General features: G+C 50.5%; 1 protein-coding gene across 1 annotated transcript in view; it reads right to left on the bottom strand.

The window, feature by feature from the left end:
- Nucleotides 1-16,420, bottom strand: part of HS3ST2 (heparan sulfate-glucosamine 3-sulfotransferase 2) — an 82,008-nt gene extending 65,588 nt beyond the window's left edge. The window contains exon 1 of the mRNA XM_006201198.4: nt 15,485-16,420. Within this exon, the coding sequence (XP_006201260.4) occupies nt 15,485-15,969 (485 nt within the window). The 5' untranslated portion in view covers nt 15,970-16,420. The remainder of the gene's footprint in view (nt 1-15,484) is intronic.
- Between the last annotated feature and the right edge of the window lie 1,644 nt (nt 16,421-18,064).

Genomic DNA, 18,064 nt, shown 5'->3' with positions numbered 1-18,064 from the left:
AAGGTTAGGAAATCTACACCATCTTTTCCCCAGGCGCCAGCACAGAGTAAGAGATGTTGGAGGGGTGGACACCACTAACACATCTATGCACACACTGTCTGCTCCACTGTGGTTTGTACGCGAGCCACCCCACCCTTGACCCCTCCCCACCTCTGCGGCAATCTACTTCCTGGTCACGCCCCACCTTGTCACCTCTCCCTCCAGCTGTAACAGGCTCCTGAGTTATCGCAGCTACTTCCTTGAACTCAGTGATCACCCACAGGCTGGCAACACTCATGTTTTTGCCTCTAGCCCAGGTGGCTTCAGCACAACCACCCAACTAATGTTTTCATCACTTAAGGAAAAGAAACCCATTCAAACTAACCCAAGGGAAAACTGGAGTTTGTGAAAGGACCCAGGGGCGGGCACCTTGTAGATACGAAGTGCAGGGGTGCAGTCAGGCTCCACTGTACACACAGTGTCCGTGTCCAATTTCAGATGCCACAGAAAGAACATGGTTGTGGCCTATCTGTAGCAGGGACTGGGGAGTGAAGTCTGCTGGCTCTGGGAAGCCTGGGCTCTTCACCAGGTACTGGGAGGAGGGAGCTGTGGGCATCTCCAGGCCAGGGTGGGCGCTCTTCCCCAGCTCTGGGGGGCTCTGGCTGGAGAGGGCACACTAGGGAGCTTTTCTGTCCTTGCTGAGTTGGCTCAGAATGGAGGGAGTGGGCAGCAGGGGATGCCTCTGGCTCCATCCTTGGGCTGTCTGGTGCTCAGGTCAGACCTACTGTTGGTAGATTGTGAATGGTTTTGTTTTGGGGGGAAAATCCTTGGGTGCCTCTTCCATCGTGCTTTGTGATCCATTTTTTCCCCACCCTACATGCCCTTCCAACTCTCCACAGGCCCTCAGCCAGATCTTATCCACTGCTGCTGCCCTTCCTCCCTCGACCTGGCTGACATCTGTGCGGGCCACCATGGTCCAAGACCACAATGGAAACTTCCCAACTTTTGTGTCAGACCCCAGCATCACTCAGAGGTGTGGCTGTGAGGTGGGAAAGGTTTAAAGGCCACCCATATCCTTGATTCTAACTCATAACAAGGATGGGAGTTAGGGAAGCTTGTGAACTCCAAAAACCTGGGAGCTGGTTCTCTTTGATAATCAGAAATTAGAGGTACAGAATGTCTTTCAGTAGCTGAGTTCTACAATCATAGATATTAAAAAAAATTTTTTTTTTGATGGACGTTCTGGGGATAAAACCCAGGACCTCACGCATGCTAAGCACACACACTACCACTTAGTTAACCTTCCCCCCCAGATATGGATATGTTTTAAAATAAAGTTTTATTTTTTAATTGTATCTTGAAAAGTATTATAAAGTAGATTTCTTACTAGTGTTAAGCTCTACGAATTTTAACACATGTATAGAGTCACGAGACCACCATCACAATCAGGACACAGAACGGTTCCTTTCCTCCCCCCAAATTCTCTCGTCTGCCTCTTTATAGTCACCCCTCCCCCTGCCCTAAACCTTGGCAAACACTGATTTGTTCTCCATCATTTTGATTTTGTCTGTTTGAGAGAGTCATAGAAATGGAACCATACAGTACATAACCTTCCTTTCCCTCAGCATAACGCCTCTGAGCTTCATCCAAGTCACAGTTTTGTTTTGTTTTGTTTGTTTGTTTTTAAGGAACAATAAAGGTTTCACAAGGTCAGTTAGATTGGAACTGTAAAGAAACTATGGGCAGCCCTCAGGTAATATATTAAAGAGCAGATACTGGTCTGATCAAACCTAGAATCCAGAAAAACTGATACAAAACCAGTCCGGAGAAAAAGATCTAAAAATACTGCATAGCTGGATCTTTTCCTTCCGTTCTTCACGTCTGCATTTGGTTTTCCCATGATGCTCCATCAATTTGCAATTTAAATTGAAATCACAGCTTTTTAAACCACCCAGACTTTGTAATGTCAGCCAGTCCCTCCCAAGCTGTTGATGGACCATGACAACCAAGTATAATAAAATAATACAGTGACATCAAAGCAAGAGGGATCCAGGTGGGAAGGTCAGCATTCCCCAAAGTGTGAGGTATGTACCTCTAGTGGTTAAAAAAAATATATAGGTGGCACATGGACATGACTTTAAATGCCACCTACTCACATCATTAGAAAATAATTCTCTTTCTTTTTCCATTCTATTCAAATCTTCCGATTACATCACAGAGAAAGCCTTAGTTAGATGCTAAGATGTTGCTAACATGTCTCTAACAGGTTTTGATCTTTCTCTGTAACAGAAAATGGAGGCTGCCTCAAGCAGAGCATGGCACAGGCAACGATATGGGGCTGGAATCTAACTGCATGGTTTGGTTTTTTTTATTGCATCGGTTTTTATAACGGCTTCCTACTTCTGGCAAGTGACGATTCTCATTTAAAGACAGTGATAAAAAGTTTCATGTTTAAATGAACAGGTGAAAGCAAAAATGATGAGTGGACTTTAACACCATGTTAAGCATATACAAGTATTTGTAGATACTTGTGAAGATGCCACCCAAATAACTGAAGGTTGGGGAGCAACGTGCCAGATTTTAGATAGAATTTTGTTGACTCTGTGATTGGAGAGGCTTGTTGACGGATTGTCCCAGAGGCAAGAGAAACTTGGATGATCACCCAGCTCTTCACCAATGGTGCACACACACAGGCTCTGAATACTGATCATGCAGCCAATTCCAATGTTGTGTGCTTCACGTCAAAGCTTTGCTTGAGCTTGGCTTTAAAGGGAATCGTGCCATCTCTGATGCACTTCACTCTCCTGCGAGGTGGCTGCCTTCTCTTACCACCACTCTCTTCCTCTCCAGCCTCCTCTGCACCTCCATCCCAATGGTCTTCTGCCATTCTGCAGGTGCCGACTACTGCTCAAGGCTGAAGAGAAATTTTTCCAGGCTGATCCTTATGGTCCACCCTTGCCCATCCCCTAGCCTTTCCTTTTTAGCAAGACCTCACTCTCCAGGTTGGACTTCTATCTGAACCAAACCACCGAATCTAAGAGGCACTCACGTTCTATGCAAGCTAGGTCATCTCTAAAAGATGAATCTCTGAGCATCTCCATCCTCTCCAGCCAAAAGAAGTGTGTAGCTGGGTGGGGAGCATTGAACTGTTCTGAATGACTATGGCACCATGAGCTGGGGACAGTGACCAAGCTGCAGAGAATTTCTATCCCTTGGAGAAGCCGCCTGGAGCAGTGATGGCATCACAAACTCAGAATCCTCAGGGATGCTGTGAGCACGTACAAGGATGACAGTAAGAAGCAATGAGGATTGCTGGCTCCCTCTCTGGGGCCCAGTTCTACAACCAAATGGGTTTCTCCATCCTTGGGTCACCCTGGCTCCAGATTCCTCTCCTCACTGGCCCAACAGATAAGTCGCAGCTTTCCTCACCTTGACAAAGGTCCACATTATGCCTCTTGTCTTCCAGTCATGCCCATCAGCTTAGAGATGCTTGCATCTCCTCCAAACACAATCCAGGAAAGAGGACCCTCAACAGTCACAAAATCTAACACATACTAATAACATGGAATCACTACAACCACCTCGGAGGTAGGGGTGCTTGGTGCCCTCATCTTATGCAGGAGAAACCAAAGCTTAGGAAGTTAAGCTGCTCACCCCACAGCTAACGCGTGGCAGAGGCAGGATTAGAAAGTGGCGGAAGCAGTATCTAAGGTTCACCCTCTCGGGGTGATGAACGGCAGCTTATGGGTAGCATTCAGCCCACAAACATGCTCTGTTCAGCCCACAGTGTTCTATACAAGTTGTGAATCAGTAAGACACAATTGTAAACTGAGAGCTTGCATTTTTTGCAATGCCATAGTTCAAGCTTATTTTTTTCCCCTAAAAAAGAAAAAAAAAAAAAAAACCCTAGAAGACCTGGCAATACAGAGATGGCAAAAAGTGTTGGGACTGACGAATGGTTGACCCCTCTAAATGGGACAAGTGCCCCACCACCACCACACTGTCCCACAGTCACCTTCATTCATTCACACACATGCTCACGGAGCCGCTGTAAGATGCTGACTCTGTGATGCCATCACTGCTCCAGACTGCTTCTCCACAGGACAGACGCTCTCTGCAGTTAGGTCACTGTCCCCGCTCACAGTGCCCTATTTGGAACAGCTCACGGCTCTCCATCCTTCTACACTTCCCTGGGTACCAGCCACTTGGATAAGTGTAGGGGGTGCTCAGAGGTTCATATTTTAGAGATGACCTTGCTTGCACAGTTGCCATTTGAATGATGTCCAAATTTAGTACCTATAAAAAAAGAGCTTTGAAATAAGACCTTCTCAGAATCTTTGCACCTATTTCCTCCTCGTCATCCTAGATAGGAAAGAACAAATAAATTAAGTCAAGTTCTTTCCCTTCTGGCACAATGACTGCCAGACAGAGATTTGGCCAATCTGCCCAAGAATTTCTGGTTCATAGAGAAGTTCGTGCTAGAGAAAATACAAGAAAAAGGCCTTAAAGCAGGAATTTTGCCACCACAGAGCTTTGCAATGACTTAACTCATTTTTCACAAAATTAATAATTCAGATCCCACACTGTTTCAGGCAGAAGTGGCCATAAACTGCGGAGAGTTTAACCAACCACTTCTAAAAATGGGGATTGATCCTGGGAAATGCTACCTCCACTTTAAGTCATCTCACTTGAACAAAATGAAAGCTGTTAGATGATTTCATATCTTCATTAAAACCATCAAAGCAGAAATGCACTGCCAAGAGGCTGCCAAGGCGGGGAACATTTCCCCGTGCTCCAGCAGCTCTGGGGAAGTCAGGGAGACTCAGATCCCCATGATTTTACAGAAAGGCATTATGGTGTTGAGTTCTGTTTGAAAGTAACCACACATTAGCCCCCTAAATCTAGCAATACCATCAAGGCAGCTCCCTTGCCAGGCATGCTGATGAGGCTGGAACATGAATGAGAGGTTGGGTGCCACACACACGGAGTGACACGTGCCTTTTCGGGGTTGGAGCAAAGCTAATTTGATCTTCAAAAATCTCAAGAGGTTACCTAAGAATGCTGCATTTATAAAAAAGAGCTTCAAAGACCTCTGAGAGAGGGACTCTGCCACCTCACATTGATTTGGGGTGACCCCACAGCCTCCAAGCCACAGTAGAACGTGACTTTCCTCTCTCTGGTTAGTTCAAGGACGCCAACAGGGAGACGCTTGGCCCATCAAGCTGGGGGCTGTATTTGGAAGTATGTTCGGTTCAGATGCCAGCCTGCTGTCACTTTTAAGGGCCTGAGAGAGACGTCATCACCATCATCATCACACCACCATCTTCCCTGACTCCCCTCACACCTTGCCCCCACGAATCTGTCAGCAAATCCTGCCACTGTACCTTCTTGCCACTGTCCCCAGCACCTGCCCACCTCTCACACCTCCACTGTCACCATTGCATAAGCCCCCTCACCACTTCTCCCGCTTCTGTCAAGCAGCCCAAGACGTCCTTTTAAAGGGCAAGTCAGATCATATGACTCCTTAGCTCCAAATCATCCAACATCTCCTCATTTACTCAGACTAGAAGCTCAAATGCTTGCAACGGCCTACCAGGCCCCGCATGGTCTGATCTGGTTATGCCTCCGAATTTATTTCTTGTCACTCCCTTCCTTGTTCTGGCCACTCCAGCCATTTTGGTTCCTAGATTTCCCTCAGTCACATCAGCTACCTTGCTGTCCTCAGAGCCTTGGCATTTGTTCTCCCTCTGCCGAGAATGCTCTTCACCCTGGTGGCAGCACGCTTTGTCCCTTCACCCCTTCAGTGTCCCCTTCTCGGTGAGGTCTTCCCTAACCCCCACCTGGAGTCGCAGTGCCCCCTCCCCACCCACCACACTCTCCATCCTCCTTCCCTAGATTTTCCCACAGTGCTTATCGCCATCGGACACAGATATGATTTACTTATTTATTTACTGACCATCTCTTTCCCACCCCATAGAAAGTCAGCACCATGGGGGCAGGGATTTTTGCCTATCTTTGTCACTACTCTCTCCCCAGGGACTCTAACAGTGCCCGGCACAGAGCATTAGCTCAATAAAAATCTGTTGAAGGGATGGTTGAGTCCTCATCACCACATCCTGCATTCTCTCACCCAGCCTCCCAAGAGCCCTGTGGGAAAAGCCCGGTGAAGGGCCGGGGCCAATTTGTGGCCTTGAAACAGACCCACCAATTCCTAGTCAGCCCTCACCCCTACACACAGTCACTCAACAACTATTTGCTGAGCACCTACTGTGTGCCAGGCACCGTGCTGAGCTCCAGGGACACAGCCACGCACAAGACAGACAAAATCCCTGTGGTCCCAGAGTTTTCAGCCCGGAGAGGGAGAGACAGCAAGCAAAAAGAAAAATGAACGAGAACATTTCAGATTGCAATAAGAGGTATGAAGTAAATAAAACAAGGTGAGGATGAGAGAGAGTGAGGTCTGGGGAAGATGAGTCAGCTAAGACTGGGTAGGAATGCATCTTTGAGGAGGTGACATTTGAGCTGGAACCTGCATGATGAGAAGCGGTCAGATCTTGGATGCGCTGCGGGGAAGAGGGATGCAGTTGGAGGAAATAGCAAATGCAAATGTCCTAAAGCTTAGGCATCAGTTCCCCACAAAGCCTCTCTGACCCACCCTGGGGGCTCCTCTCCGCGACCCCACATGCCCAGAGCATTTTCTCTCTCAGCATGTCCTGCTAGCAGACTTGTCTGCCCCTTCAGCTCTTTAAAAGACAGTTCTTCTTTCCAAACTTCATTTTTTTCAGGACTTAGCAACAGCACCTGGCACACGGTAGGTGGTCAAGAAATGCACGCAGAACTAAAGTGAGTTGACAAAAATTTATTTTGTGATTTGACTGTAATCAGAGGTCAAATCATGGGATGAACGTATTTAGAAGCAGCATCCCCATGGGGCCACTCCCTTCATCCACCCCCCTGTGAAAACCCCATCTGCCCATTGAGATCTAAACAACATACCACCTCCTCCAGAAAGCCTTCCAAAATTCCCCCAATTGGATTTCATCTCCTCTCCGTGCATGTATCTCTGTTATGGTTCCTACCGTCAGCTGACTTGTGTAAAAATTTCCAGGAACATTTCACAACCCATCAAACTAGGAGGAGCTCAGGAGCAGGCCTTGTGTCTTACGCATCTCCAGGTCCCCCGCACTTTCCTCGATAAAGGATTCATGACCTAGAGTGACAGCCAACACTTGTGGGAACACACCTTCCACGTGCCAGACATTTCCTGAGCACTTTTACATGATATCACTCGTTCAGTCCTCACAGCATCCCTATGTGTAGGCAAGAGGAGTTGTCCCCTGTGCAGATAGAACGGGGGCCCAGAGAAGCCACACACACCTGGCAGGTGGTAGAACCGAGATTCCAACTCATGCGTTCTGATTGGAGACTCCAAGCTTTTAATTTCTGTGCTGAAACTGCCTCCCCTGGGAGTTTCTGTCTCCTGGTCTCCACTCTGAGTTCATCTCATCCTTGAATTTAAGGCTCTGCTCCTTTCCTCCAATAAGATCCCTTTACGGTGCCTCCCGAGGCACTGCTTCAACGCTCACCTCTTCACCTGCCTCAGGGTTGATCTGGGACGCCTTCACCTGACAGTGAGCACCAAGACAAGGGGCCCTGAGTTAGCAGAAAGCCCCTCCTCATCACTGTTGTTGACTATCTGCCCAGGGTTTAGGAGCCCTGCTATCACAGACGCCCTCCACCTTGCTTCTGTTAACAAGGAATGGACACCAGAAATTGACACATAGTAACTGACTATACTTCAATTAAAAAAAAAAAAAAGAATGGGAGGTCCCAGGAACAACTTTCCCCAGAGTGCCTTTTTCGCAGCTAAAAAGTCCGTGCAAAGAAAGGACACTGTCTTCCCCTCTTTATTCAGTGAGATCAGACTGCCTGAGAAAGCAAGAGTGACATCCCGCCCTGCCGTTATGCTTAAGCCTCATGTCATGCACAGCTGAGGGGAAGAAAAGGAACTTTGCATCCCGAGACTTCAAAAAGACATCCTGCCTCACATGAGCCTCAAAATCTTAAAAACAAAAAAACAGAAAGAGCTTTGAGCCCCTTTCACATAAGTTGTCAAGTCCCTAGTGGAAACAACTCTATCTCTGACCTGTGCAACACCGACACCTGCAGGTATGTGACGACCTATGGAGATACGATATTCATGGGGGAGACCACTGATTTCCCACCAGCGAGAATAGTGATGAAACCAATAGTAACCTCGTCCTTTTTTTTTTTTTCCTTTTAAATACTTGCTATACCCTTTATTCAGGGAACTTTGTTCTTCGGAAAAGGCTAAACTACTTTGTAAATATTGCAAGTCACAATACTTTTCTGAATGTTCATATTTGTTCTGAGTTTTCCTTTGGCTTGTCTCTTTCAATCATTAACACATCAAAGGAATCTGAAAGCTGGAAACATCACTGGATTTACTTACACTGGATTTCCCGCAAACTCTAGCAGGGTTTCCCATGATGTCGGTATATACCTACCCCAGCTCGGTAATTCTAGCTACTATATAGACCTACTAAGTGTCACTCAACCACATAGTGAGGACATTTATTCTTTTTCCCACTTCACTGTCATTCCTTCTGATTACACCAAGGAGAAGCGCTTCACGTTGATATTGGTATTTCTTTAACTGCTCTGACTAGTATTCCCTAATGTCCTCTTTTAAACGAAGAGCAGGCTGCGGGCTTGGAACATCCTAGCCACCTTCAGTAGCACAAATGCAATAGCACTCTTCTGTTTCCAATCTATTTATTTTTACGATTACTTTCTAATTATGGCAAGGGATGCTGCGTTCCCATCCAGGGTAGTTTTCAAACAAAGCTGTTTTTTGAAAATACGTATTTTAACTACATTTGCATCCTGGGTGTTGGGCTTACAGATGCACAGCACATGTCTAGAAGGATACACAAAAGCGGGTCCCTGTAATTGCTCCTGGGAAGGGAAGTAACTGCATGGAGGGGAGACCTGGTGGAAAGGAGGGGAGTGGTTTTCATCCAATACCCTTTGTCACTTTTGACACCTGCACTGTGGGAACATATTATCTTTTCTAAACTGTACACGCTGAAGAAACAATAAGCCCCATTCTTTATGAAAAATTATCATTTTTAAATGTGTTAACTTAAACAGAAATATTAAGAAAATAATAGTAAAGGTCGTGCCAGGTATTGGCAACTATGAAGGTGGTACAAAAGTGTCTGAAGCCTGGAAAATACTACCCTCAGAGGTGTGGGGGTGATGCTGCCCTTCAGAAGATGGCCCTAATTTTCTTATTCATGGGGGCTGGTGGCCATGGGCCCTGAAATGCAACCAGGATGGAATCAGCACTGCCGATTTCAAAGGCTGGGAAGCCACTCCCAGTGGACTTGGGTCCAGGACATCATGTGATGCTCAAGCCCCCGATCACGCAACCAGTCTGGCCCCCGTTCCTTGGAAGCACATGCTCAATGGTAACCCCTGGCCCCTCTTTCTATGCCATTATCCCCTGAGGAAGCCCCGTGAGTGAGGCATTGGACCAACAGTCCAGCCGTGTAGCTTGACAGGCAGCAATTACCTCTGAAATGCTAGGTTATTTCCACTCACTGGTGGCTTTTACCCACCTCATCAAGCTGCCCAAGGACTACAAAGCACTCCAGCCCATCAGTGCAGCCCATTAGGAGAACAAAGTGGCAGCAGAGCCGGCCTGCAGCAGCTTGGCACTGATGCTGGCAAATGGTAGGCGTCTGACAAATAAATGGATTAACCTGCCCCGGGGTTGGTTCTGGAGGAGAGAGAGAGAGAGACCCCCAGGTTTGGGTAGACTGCGTGACCTTTCAGACCCCTCCAGCCTGACTCACAGCTTATCTACCCACCCCACTGCCACCAAGCCCTCGCTCATAGGGACGGCTTCCCCTCCAGGTCCTCCAGTGGACTCCGATCAAAGGGGAGCTGTGTGCTTCTGCCCCCTCCCCACCCACTCGGTCACTCCGTCATTCAGGAATGATTCGCGGAGGTCTAACCGACGGGAAGAAAGTTACCCTAATGCCTGATGCATGGAATAGAAGCAGGCATGCAGGTGACTCAGCCCTGCCCTGAACCTATTAGGGACTTTAGGGATGTGACCCTAAATATCTGGGTGGTATAGCAACCAGTGAAGAATACGCCCACCATAGCATCTTCTTGTCTCCCGGTGGGTATCAACCTGCACTTTCCCTCATTTCAGAAGAGACATTTTCAAGGAGATGGCATGGGTAACCATCAAACATCTAAATGGGTCAGCTCCTTGACCAACCAGAAGAGACCCCAGCTGGCTGCAGAGACGAGCAGGATCTCCCGGGCTCCCCACTGGGCCAGGCATCCACCACCTGTCACTGGCCCTTTGTAAGGTCCAACAGGTGTCCAGAGCAGAGGGCACCTCTGAGGGAGAGAGCTTCCATCCAATATGGGAGCATCATATCTCATGGAATCTAAGACTCCTATCAATCACTAAGACACATCCTCATTTCAGAGATGTTAAAAGGCAGAAAAAAAAAATAAGTGCTTCTTAGAATCCATGCAACAGTTTAACATCCAACACAGACTTGGCAATGTGTGCGAGCTGAACAGCACTGAGGCTGATCAGGGCCTTTTCTTCCTAAACAGGCCATGGGGGAAGCCTGGTCTTCATGCCAAGCTCTCCCATCGTCCCTCTCAGCTCCAGGGGGAGGCGAAGCCAGCTCTTCAGAAAGCCTCCTTGAGCGGTGACAGTTGTGCTTGCCCATTCTGAATGCTCCTCAGTGCCTGACAAGAACCGTACATGTGCTGGAACTAACTACTGTATCTCCAGCTGCTGCGAGGCTGACACCAAGCTACAAGACGGACGGAGGATTTATGGAGTCAACGGGTTCATTTAATCAGCGTGTGTGTGACATCCTCCTGGACCAAGGCAGGAAAACTCCTTCTGAAGACGTGTCTGCACACACGCTGGAATTGTGTGTGCATGCACACGCATCTGTGCACACTCAACAAGTGTGGGTCAGTCTGTGTGTCATGTGTCATCTGTTTGCTAAAGATGGAAAAGACTTCTGCCTTTGGTTTCATTTCTTCTTAAAGTTTTGCCTTTCTAAAGTTTGGCTTTGCTATTGGAATTTGATTTCTTGATTTAAAGAGCTGGATAAGGCGATAGACCTTATTCTGTGCTTTTTATTCTCTTTCTCACTTAGACTGTTGCCTCCATGGGCAAGTGCTGTGTCTTCTTTGCCTTACACTGTCCCCCAGAAACCACCGCCGCCGAACAAATAAGTAACCAGAGTTGTGAAGTGGAGTCTAAAATGTACAGAACAGGCTCATCTATCACAATTTTGACACTGGAGCACAGAGTCAATTATCTCATATTAACTTGCTCTTGTTGGCATTTTGGCACATTTAGGGAAGATTCACTTCCTCATCACATGGGCTCCCCATCCCCCGCTGCTGAAAACTAGCCAAATGGAGAACACTTTACACAAAACTCAGCTTCCCCTAAGACTTGCAAAACTGCTGGGCAAGGCAGCACCTGTATCTTTTCATAAGAGATGAAGACCCTGAGTATTCTGTCTCGCACCCAAGCCTTGATGAATGATAGCATCACAAATAAATTCTTAGGTTGGGGGGCTCTAAGGCACATACGTTGTCAGACATCATTCTCATTTTAAAGGTGAGCAAGCTGACAACCAGAAATGAAAAGTGACTTTTTAACCAATGCAGAAAGAAGGAGAGAAGGAAGGGAGAGAGGGAGGTGACAAAAAAAGATAATTAAAGCAGAGCTGAAAGTAGAACTTAAGGCCAAGACTCTTCCTCATCTATCATGGAACTACTTTTCCAGCAATTAATTCATTCCTCAGCCCCATGGAGTAACAGCAGTAGGACAGAAACCAGTAGTTCCCACACTAACAGTGCCGATGGTGATAACAGAGGGTGGTGAAGTATGGGAGTAATAGTAGTGATAGTGACAATGTTACTGCCTTCTCTTTATATACCAGAGAATTTTCCAGGGCACCTTCATATGCAGTGTTTCATTCATTCTTCAAAAGAACCCTCCGTGGTAGTCACCGTAGGCGCCACCATATGATAAGAAGCCAAGCATCAGGAGGCTCACTCTGCTTCCAATGACGTGACATCTAGGTGACTGTCTCTGGCCTTCTGGCAGCAGGGCCTTCCTGGGTCCCTCGTCAGCATGGTCTCACTCTGCGTCTCTGTCCAAGTAGCTAGCTGACCCCACCCTGCACACCCAGCTGCTACCTTGAGGAGGAAACTGGGAGACGGGAACCTGGCCAGGTGCAGAGGTGAGGTAAGCATCAGTGATCGGATCTCAGAGAACTGTGTAAGGGGAGGGACCCTGCCGCAGAGGACTGGGCTCTCCTAGGGTGGCCTGAACTGGGCTGATTCCATGAGGGGGCTGAGGCTGGGGGCAAGGAAGGTGTAGATTCTGGCTCCTGGTCTCTTTGGTCAGTGGTGTCTCTTTGGCGCTATCATTCTGCCTTCAGACACCGTTTGTCACCTCCTGGTTCATCTCCATTTACCCGCAGAAAAAAGTCTCTCTTTTGATTTTTCCATTGTTTGTCTGACTGGGGCCTCCAAACCCAGGGGTTTCAACGTGGGCAGATGGTGATGAGATCCACTGTCTGCAGCTCTGCACCTCCACTTTTGTAAAATCCAGTCCCCCACAATAGGTGCAAGGGCTCTTTGGCCATGCCTACCCAGTAGACACTGGCTTCATGGTGCCAAGCTGTGTAAAACAGTGGTTAGAGTACTTCACTGGAAACGCAAACATCTGTGCGCACATGCACACACACACACAGTGTGTATGTATAAATCTTTGTGGGACAGTACATGCCAGTGACTTTGGTTTCTAAACTTCATCAGCTTGCTTTGGATCCCATTTTAGATGCTCTCTCTTTTTGGGGTTGCAGTTTCCACATCTGTGAAATGATGAGGGCAGCGGGCAGACAGAGGAGCATCCTATCACCTGCCGTCCTAACTCACGGAATTCAGGAAGAAAGTGAGAACTTACAGGAAACCAGGTATCTCCATCACTTCTGCAAATTACTTCAGTGATAATAAAGAATAAAAAACATACAGAGAAATGTTCTGGAAATTATGGAAACAGCATCCAAATGGGGCAGGATTACCCTATGCAGAAATGGCAATCTACACCAGAAAGCTACACCTTGACTCTGGGATGTGGATTTGCAACAGCACGAAGCACAAACTACACAGCCCCTCCTGATGCTGTGGGCTCCCAGCCTTCTGGGGATGGGGCGATTAGTACCAGACCTGTGGGCTAAATGCTCCTTTAGAAATATAAAGGGGGAAAGGGAAGGGAAGTCAGACCTTGGGAAGTCGGGGGTATCGGGAGTAGAGAGAGAAATGGAGCTGTCAGCATGCTTGATGTTAAATAAAACCTACCAAGATTCAGCTGAGAATTTTAGCAGAATCCGAATGTGCTATATTGAAAAAAAAAAAAAACCACGGCTCCCATCTCTAAGGTTCACAGCTAAGCTGGCTTAGAATCACACATACCAAGGTTAAAAATAAAAAGCAGCCATCCCTGAATGACAAGGGCTCCAAGAAGGAAGCCTGAGGTGTGGTGTTTGGTGGTGGAGCAAATGAGAGAAGGAGTCAGAGGCTGGATGCAGGGAAGAGGTGTTTACCAGAGGGCACAGTATAAGCCAGATGCTCAGAATTTTGCTATTTTGCACTTAAAAGGCACTTCACTTTGGCAAAGGGTTTCATAATGATCTTTAGACTTTCCATCGAGGAAACCCTGCTGTGTATTAGAGCGTGGCCATGGCTGACCCACACAGCACTCTGCTCTTGGATGCATTTGTCTCCCCTGCCCTGGGGTCTGGCTCCGACGCTGTCCTTGTACACCTCGCGCACCAGGATGGGACGCCTGTGGGTCACAGCTTGGAGAGGCCAGATCTGCCATCCTGTGCCACCCTATGTCACTGAGCCAATGTAACAGTGCTCAGGCCACCCACCGGCCAGCTGTTCCCTACTGTGCTCTGCTGGGGATGGACTGTGTGTCTGTCTCCTGAGGATGGGGCATGTTCCACTCCTGTCCAAAACCATGACCACAGTAGGCCAGAGCTCACTGGCAAATGGGACAAGTTGGCCCTGTGATCCCCCTTCTTACAAATCCAGGATCCCTATTAGGAACTCAGAGGGGGTGGTCCTTCTTCTAATGAAGTTGCCCTTTATCCAACAGGCTTATGACTTTCTACTCCCTAAAGGCTTTACTTTTATAAAATTTTTTTTAAAAAGCCCTCTGTTACTGTGTCAGCTACCATGTTACCCCTCCCCAGTTCCATCACTATGCAGACATTTCTAGCAAGTCTTCAAGGGGCCAGGTGGATGGTGAGAATTCTGTGACCCATGTGTTATGGGGAACCCATTCATTACATCATCCCCAGGGATGCCTTGCTCACCCCCCCCCCATGTGGGCCAGTCCTACACCCCAACACCATACAGGGCTTGGAAGGTAAATAGGCATTGAACAGTGGAGGTTGCCACCTTCCAGAAGCTTCAGGATATTCCCAGACACCACCAGCCTAGATGACTGGCAACCCCAGCAGTGCAGTGGGGGAGTGGATGGTCTACCTATGACTAGTGGCCCCTGGGACCCTAGCCAATCTTCATCTGAGATGCTCACCAGTATTCCAAATTCCACATCTTGTTAGGCTTAGAAGCATCCCTGTGCAAAGTGTCTTTGTTACACTTTTAAAGCACTTTAGAAAGGCCTTGGGAGGCAGACAGGGCAGGGACTTTTTCTGCTCATTGTGATAGATGAGAAAATTGAGGCTCAATGAGTTTTAGGAATTTGCTCAAGCTAAGCGGAAGAGCCAAGACTCACATCCAGGGTCCTTTCTACTACTCAAAAACACTAATTCAGGGTCAGAGCGATTGGGAGTCTCTGCTCAGATACAGCAGCAAATACCTGGAGCTGAGAAGGAGACTCCAGAAAAGACCTTTCTCATCCTGACACTTCAGGGGACGCCCTGTCATTCGGCCTAAACTCCGGGGACCTCGCCCGAGCGCAGAGTCCTGCCGCAAGGGGGCCCTGTTCGGACTTCCCCTTCTCAGGGTCCGTCAGAGGCCAGGGAAGAGCTGGCGAGGGTCAGGAGAGGGCTGTGTTCAGGCAGCACGTGTCCTGGCTGCCGCTTCCCTGGACACCCAGCTCCACCCCAGAGGCTGGACACGGAGCCAGCCCTCCAGCAGCTCGTCCCGAGGTCTGGCCGGAGATCTCCCTTCCCTTGCGGCGACTCCAGAGCCAACCATCCTTTGCCCAAGAAACCGCGCGCCCATCTACACATTCACTGGGAAGTTCTGGATGAATCCTTCTCCTAGAGTCTCCCCCACGTGTTAGCCGGAACCCACACGGGCGAGCCAGGTTAAGGGGAAGCGAAGGCGCAGGAGAGGGCTCAGAGGACCGAGCGCGCGGAGTGGGGCTTCCGCTCCTTACCTGTACCAGTCCAGCCCGCGGCCGTAGTTCCTGTCGAAGAAGTGGGGCTCGGTGCCCAAGGCCCGCACGTCCGGGTGCACGCGAATAAACTCCAGCACGGCGCGGGTGCCCCCCTTCTTCACGCCCACAATGAGGGCTTGGGGCAGCCGCTTGGTACCCAGCTTCGGCGAGCCGGAGTGGTTGGAACCGGAGAGGCGAGGGGCGGGCGCGGCGGCGGCGGGCGCGCTGGGAGCGCCGGGCTCGCTGGGCGTCGGGCCCGGGGGATCACAGGGGCGGGACTTCTGGAGAAGTTTCTGGCCGCCCGCGCTGGGGCCGCGGAGGCAGCGAGGCGCCCCGAGGAGCCGGCTCCGGCCCAGGTCGTCGCAGCAGCACAGGAGGCTGTAGCACAGGTAAGTGCAGGAGAGCGAGAGCGTGAAGGCGAAGAGCAGCCTGCGCGCCCTCCGCGGCTGAGGTGGCCCCGCGCGGCCCAGGACACTATAGGCCATGGCTCCATGGGCGCGCGCCGGGGGTCATGGTTTCTGAGGGAGCGCTGGCGGCGGAGCGGCGGGGGCTCTTCGGCCGCCTAGAGGGCTGGCGCGGCGCGGCCCGGGCCACGCGGGTCGGGCGTGGGGGGCGCCGTCTTCTCCAGGCGCTGCCAGCCGGGGTGCGCACCATGCCCGGGGACCCCAGGGGCGGCGGCTCCGCGGGGGACGGGCGGCGGCGCCTCCGACATCCTCTCCGTCCTAGGTGACGGGGCTCCGGGCAGCGGGGCGGCTCCCGGCGCTCCTCGGCTCTCACGTGCGCCGGGTTCGGAGCGCGCCCAGCGCCCGAAGCCCCATCCCGGATCCACGCCGCGCGGCGCCCGGAACGCTCGGCGGCGGCGCGGCGGTGCGGGCGGGCGGGCGGGCCGGACGGTGGCGCTGGCGCCGGCCGCGTTCCGGCTCCTCGAGAAATGCCGAGCGGAGCGCGCTGCCGGCTCTATTTAAGGAGTCGCCTGACGTCAGCCGCGCGGGTCCCCCGAGCCCGCGCCCCGCCCGGGGACCCGGCCCGCCCCCGGTGCCCCCACTTTCTTACCCCTCTCAGGGACACACCACCCCGGCCCTCCCCACGCAGGCCGCTCCCTAAGGAGCCCCGGCCGATTTGGGTGATGATGGGAGGGTGTCGAGGCGTTTGCTCCTCTAGAAGCCTGGACACCCCGGCCACAACGGCCTCCCGACACCCAGGGGTGGGAGCCCGGGTCGAGATTGCGCCATCCAGACCCAGACATAGACCCAGGCGCAGGCACAAGCACCCTGCATTGATAAACGGTCCCACCACACGGACACATGCACGCACGCAAACACAGGTACACACGTACCTGGGCGGGACACACCCCACATGGGGCGGGGAGGGAGAAATCTCCTAACCTTGGCATAGAAACACCCAGGGGGACACTCTCTCTTCCGCCCACCCCCATTTCACCCAGCGGAGAGGGAAACAGCCATCGTGCCTTGTGCGCAGGCAGGCGCGGCACTGGGACACATGCTCTAGACGGGATGGGTGGAGGAGCGGAGTGTGAGTGAGATTCCGTGACTGTTCGTGGAGCTCCTCAGCCCCCCGCGCGCTGACTCACACCCAACGGCTCGCTCTGTCTCACACCCATGAAGCGTGCGCCCCCACCCACCGTCACTCCACCTCTCCCCGAGCCTGGCGGGGCAGCTAGCCCCAAGGAGCGGACGCCGCGCGGGGCGGATACCCCTCAGCCGCCGCCCCCTAGCGGCATTCTGCTCCCCGGGGAGCTGAGCAGGTCCCACAGCGTCCCTAAGGTCCAGGACTTCTTCACGCCGCGGCACAGGGAGGAGGAAACAGAGGGCGCGCAGGGCTCATCCAGGAGCAATTCTTCTTGGAATGATTCCTAAGTGACTGCCCACAGGACAGTTCTCAGTGACTATGACCAAGACAGGCTTGAGTGACCGACCCAGTACTACCCTGAGTGACCACACTAGTGGATCAGAACTGTGCATCAGAAAGGCCTAAATGACTGTGGACAAGAACCCAGCTAAGTTGTCTCTCCTCAACAATGCCATGCCACGCTGTCCAGCTGTTCATCAAGTGAGTACCCCCATAGACTGTCGGAGTGACCACCACCACCCACTCCCCAAACTGAACATCCCTTTTCAGCAACCTTCTTCAGGTGCTAACTTGACCACGCTCCGTGGACCTTAGCCCAAGCTAGGGGAAATTTTGTAGCCAAACCAGACCCATCCCCAGAAACCTTAGGACAATCCTACTACTACAGATAATAACTTCCAAGTTTGTTTCAAACACTGGGCATGTATTAACTCATTTAATATTCACCACAACCTATGAGATTTTTTACCATTATCCTCACATCATGTCGCTTCTTTAATCCTAACATTTATTGAATGCTGCTTTTGTGCAAATCACTTGGCATGCACTACCTCATTTATCTTCAGAGATAGGTACTATTATAATTCCTAACTTACAGAAAATGAGACTAAGGCTAACACATACTCAGTAATGGACAGAGCTGGGATGAAACCCAGGCAGTCGGACTCCAAGATTCGAGCTCTTAATTAGAGTGTTTTGCAATTCCCTGAC

This window comes from Vicugna pacos, chromosome 18 (assembly GCF_048564905.1).
Source record: "Vicugna pacos chromosome 18, VicPac4, whole genome shotgun sequence".
NCBI classification, from domain to species: Eukaryota; Metazoa; Chordata; class Mammalia; order Artiodactyla; family Camelidae; genus Vicugna; species Vicugna pacos.
The sequence above is the reverse complement of the archived record's forward strand: the minus strand, read 5'-3'. Positions and strand labels throughout refer to the sequence as shown.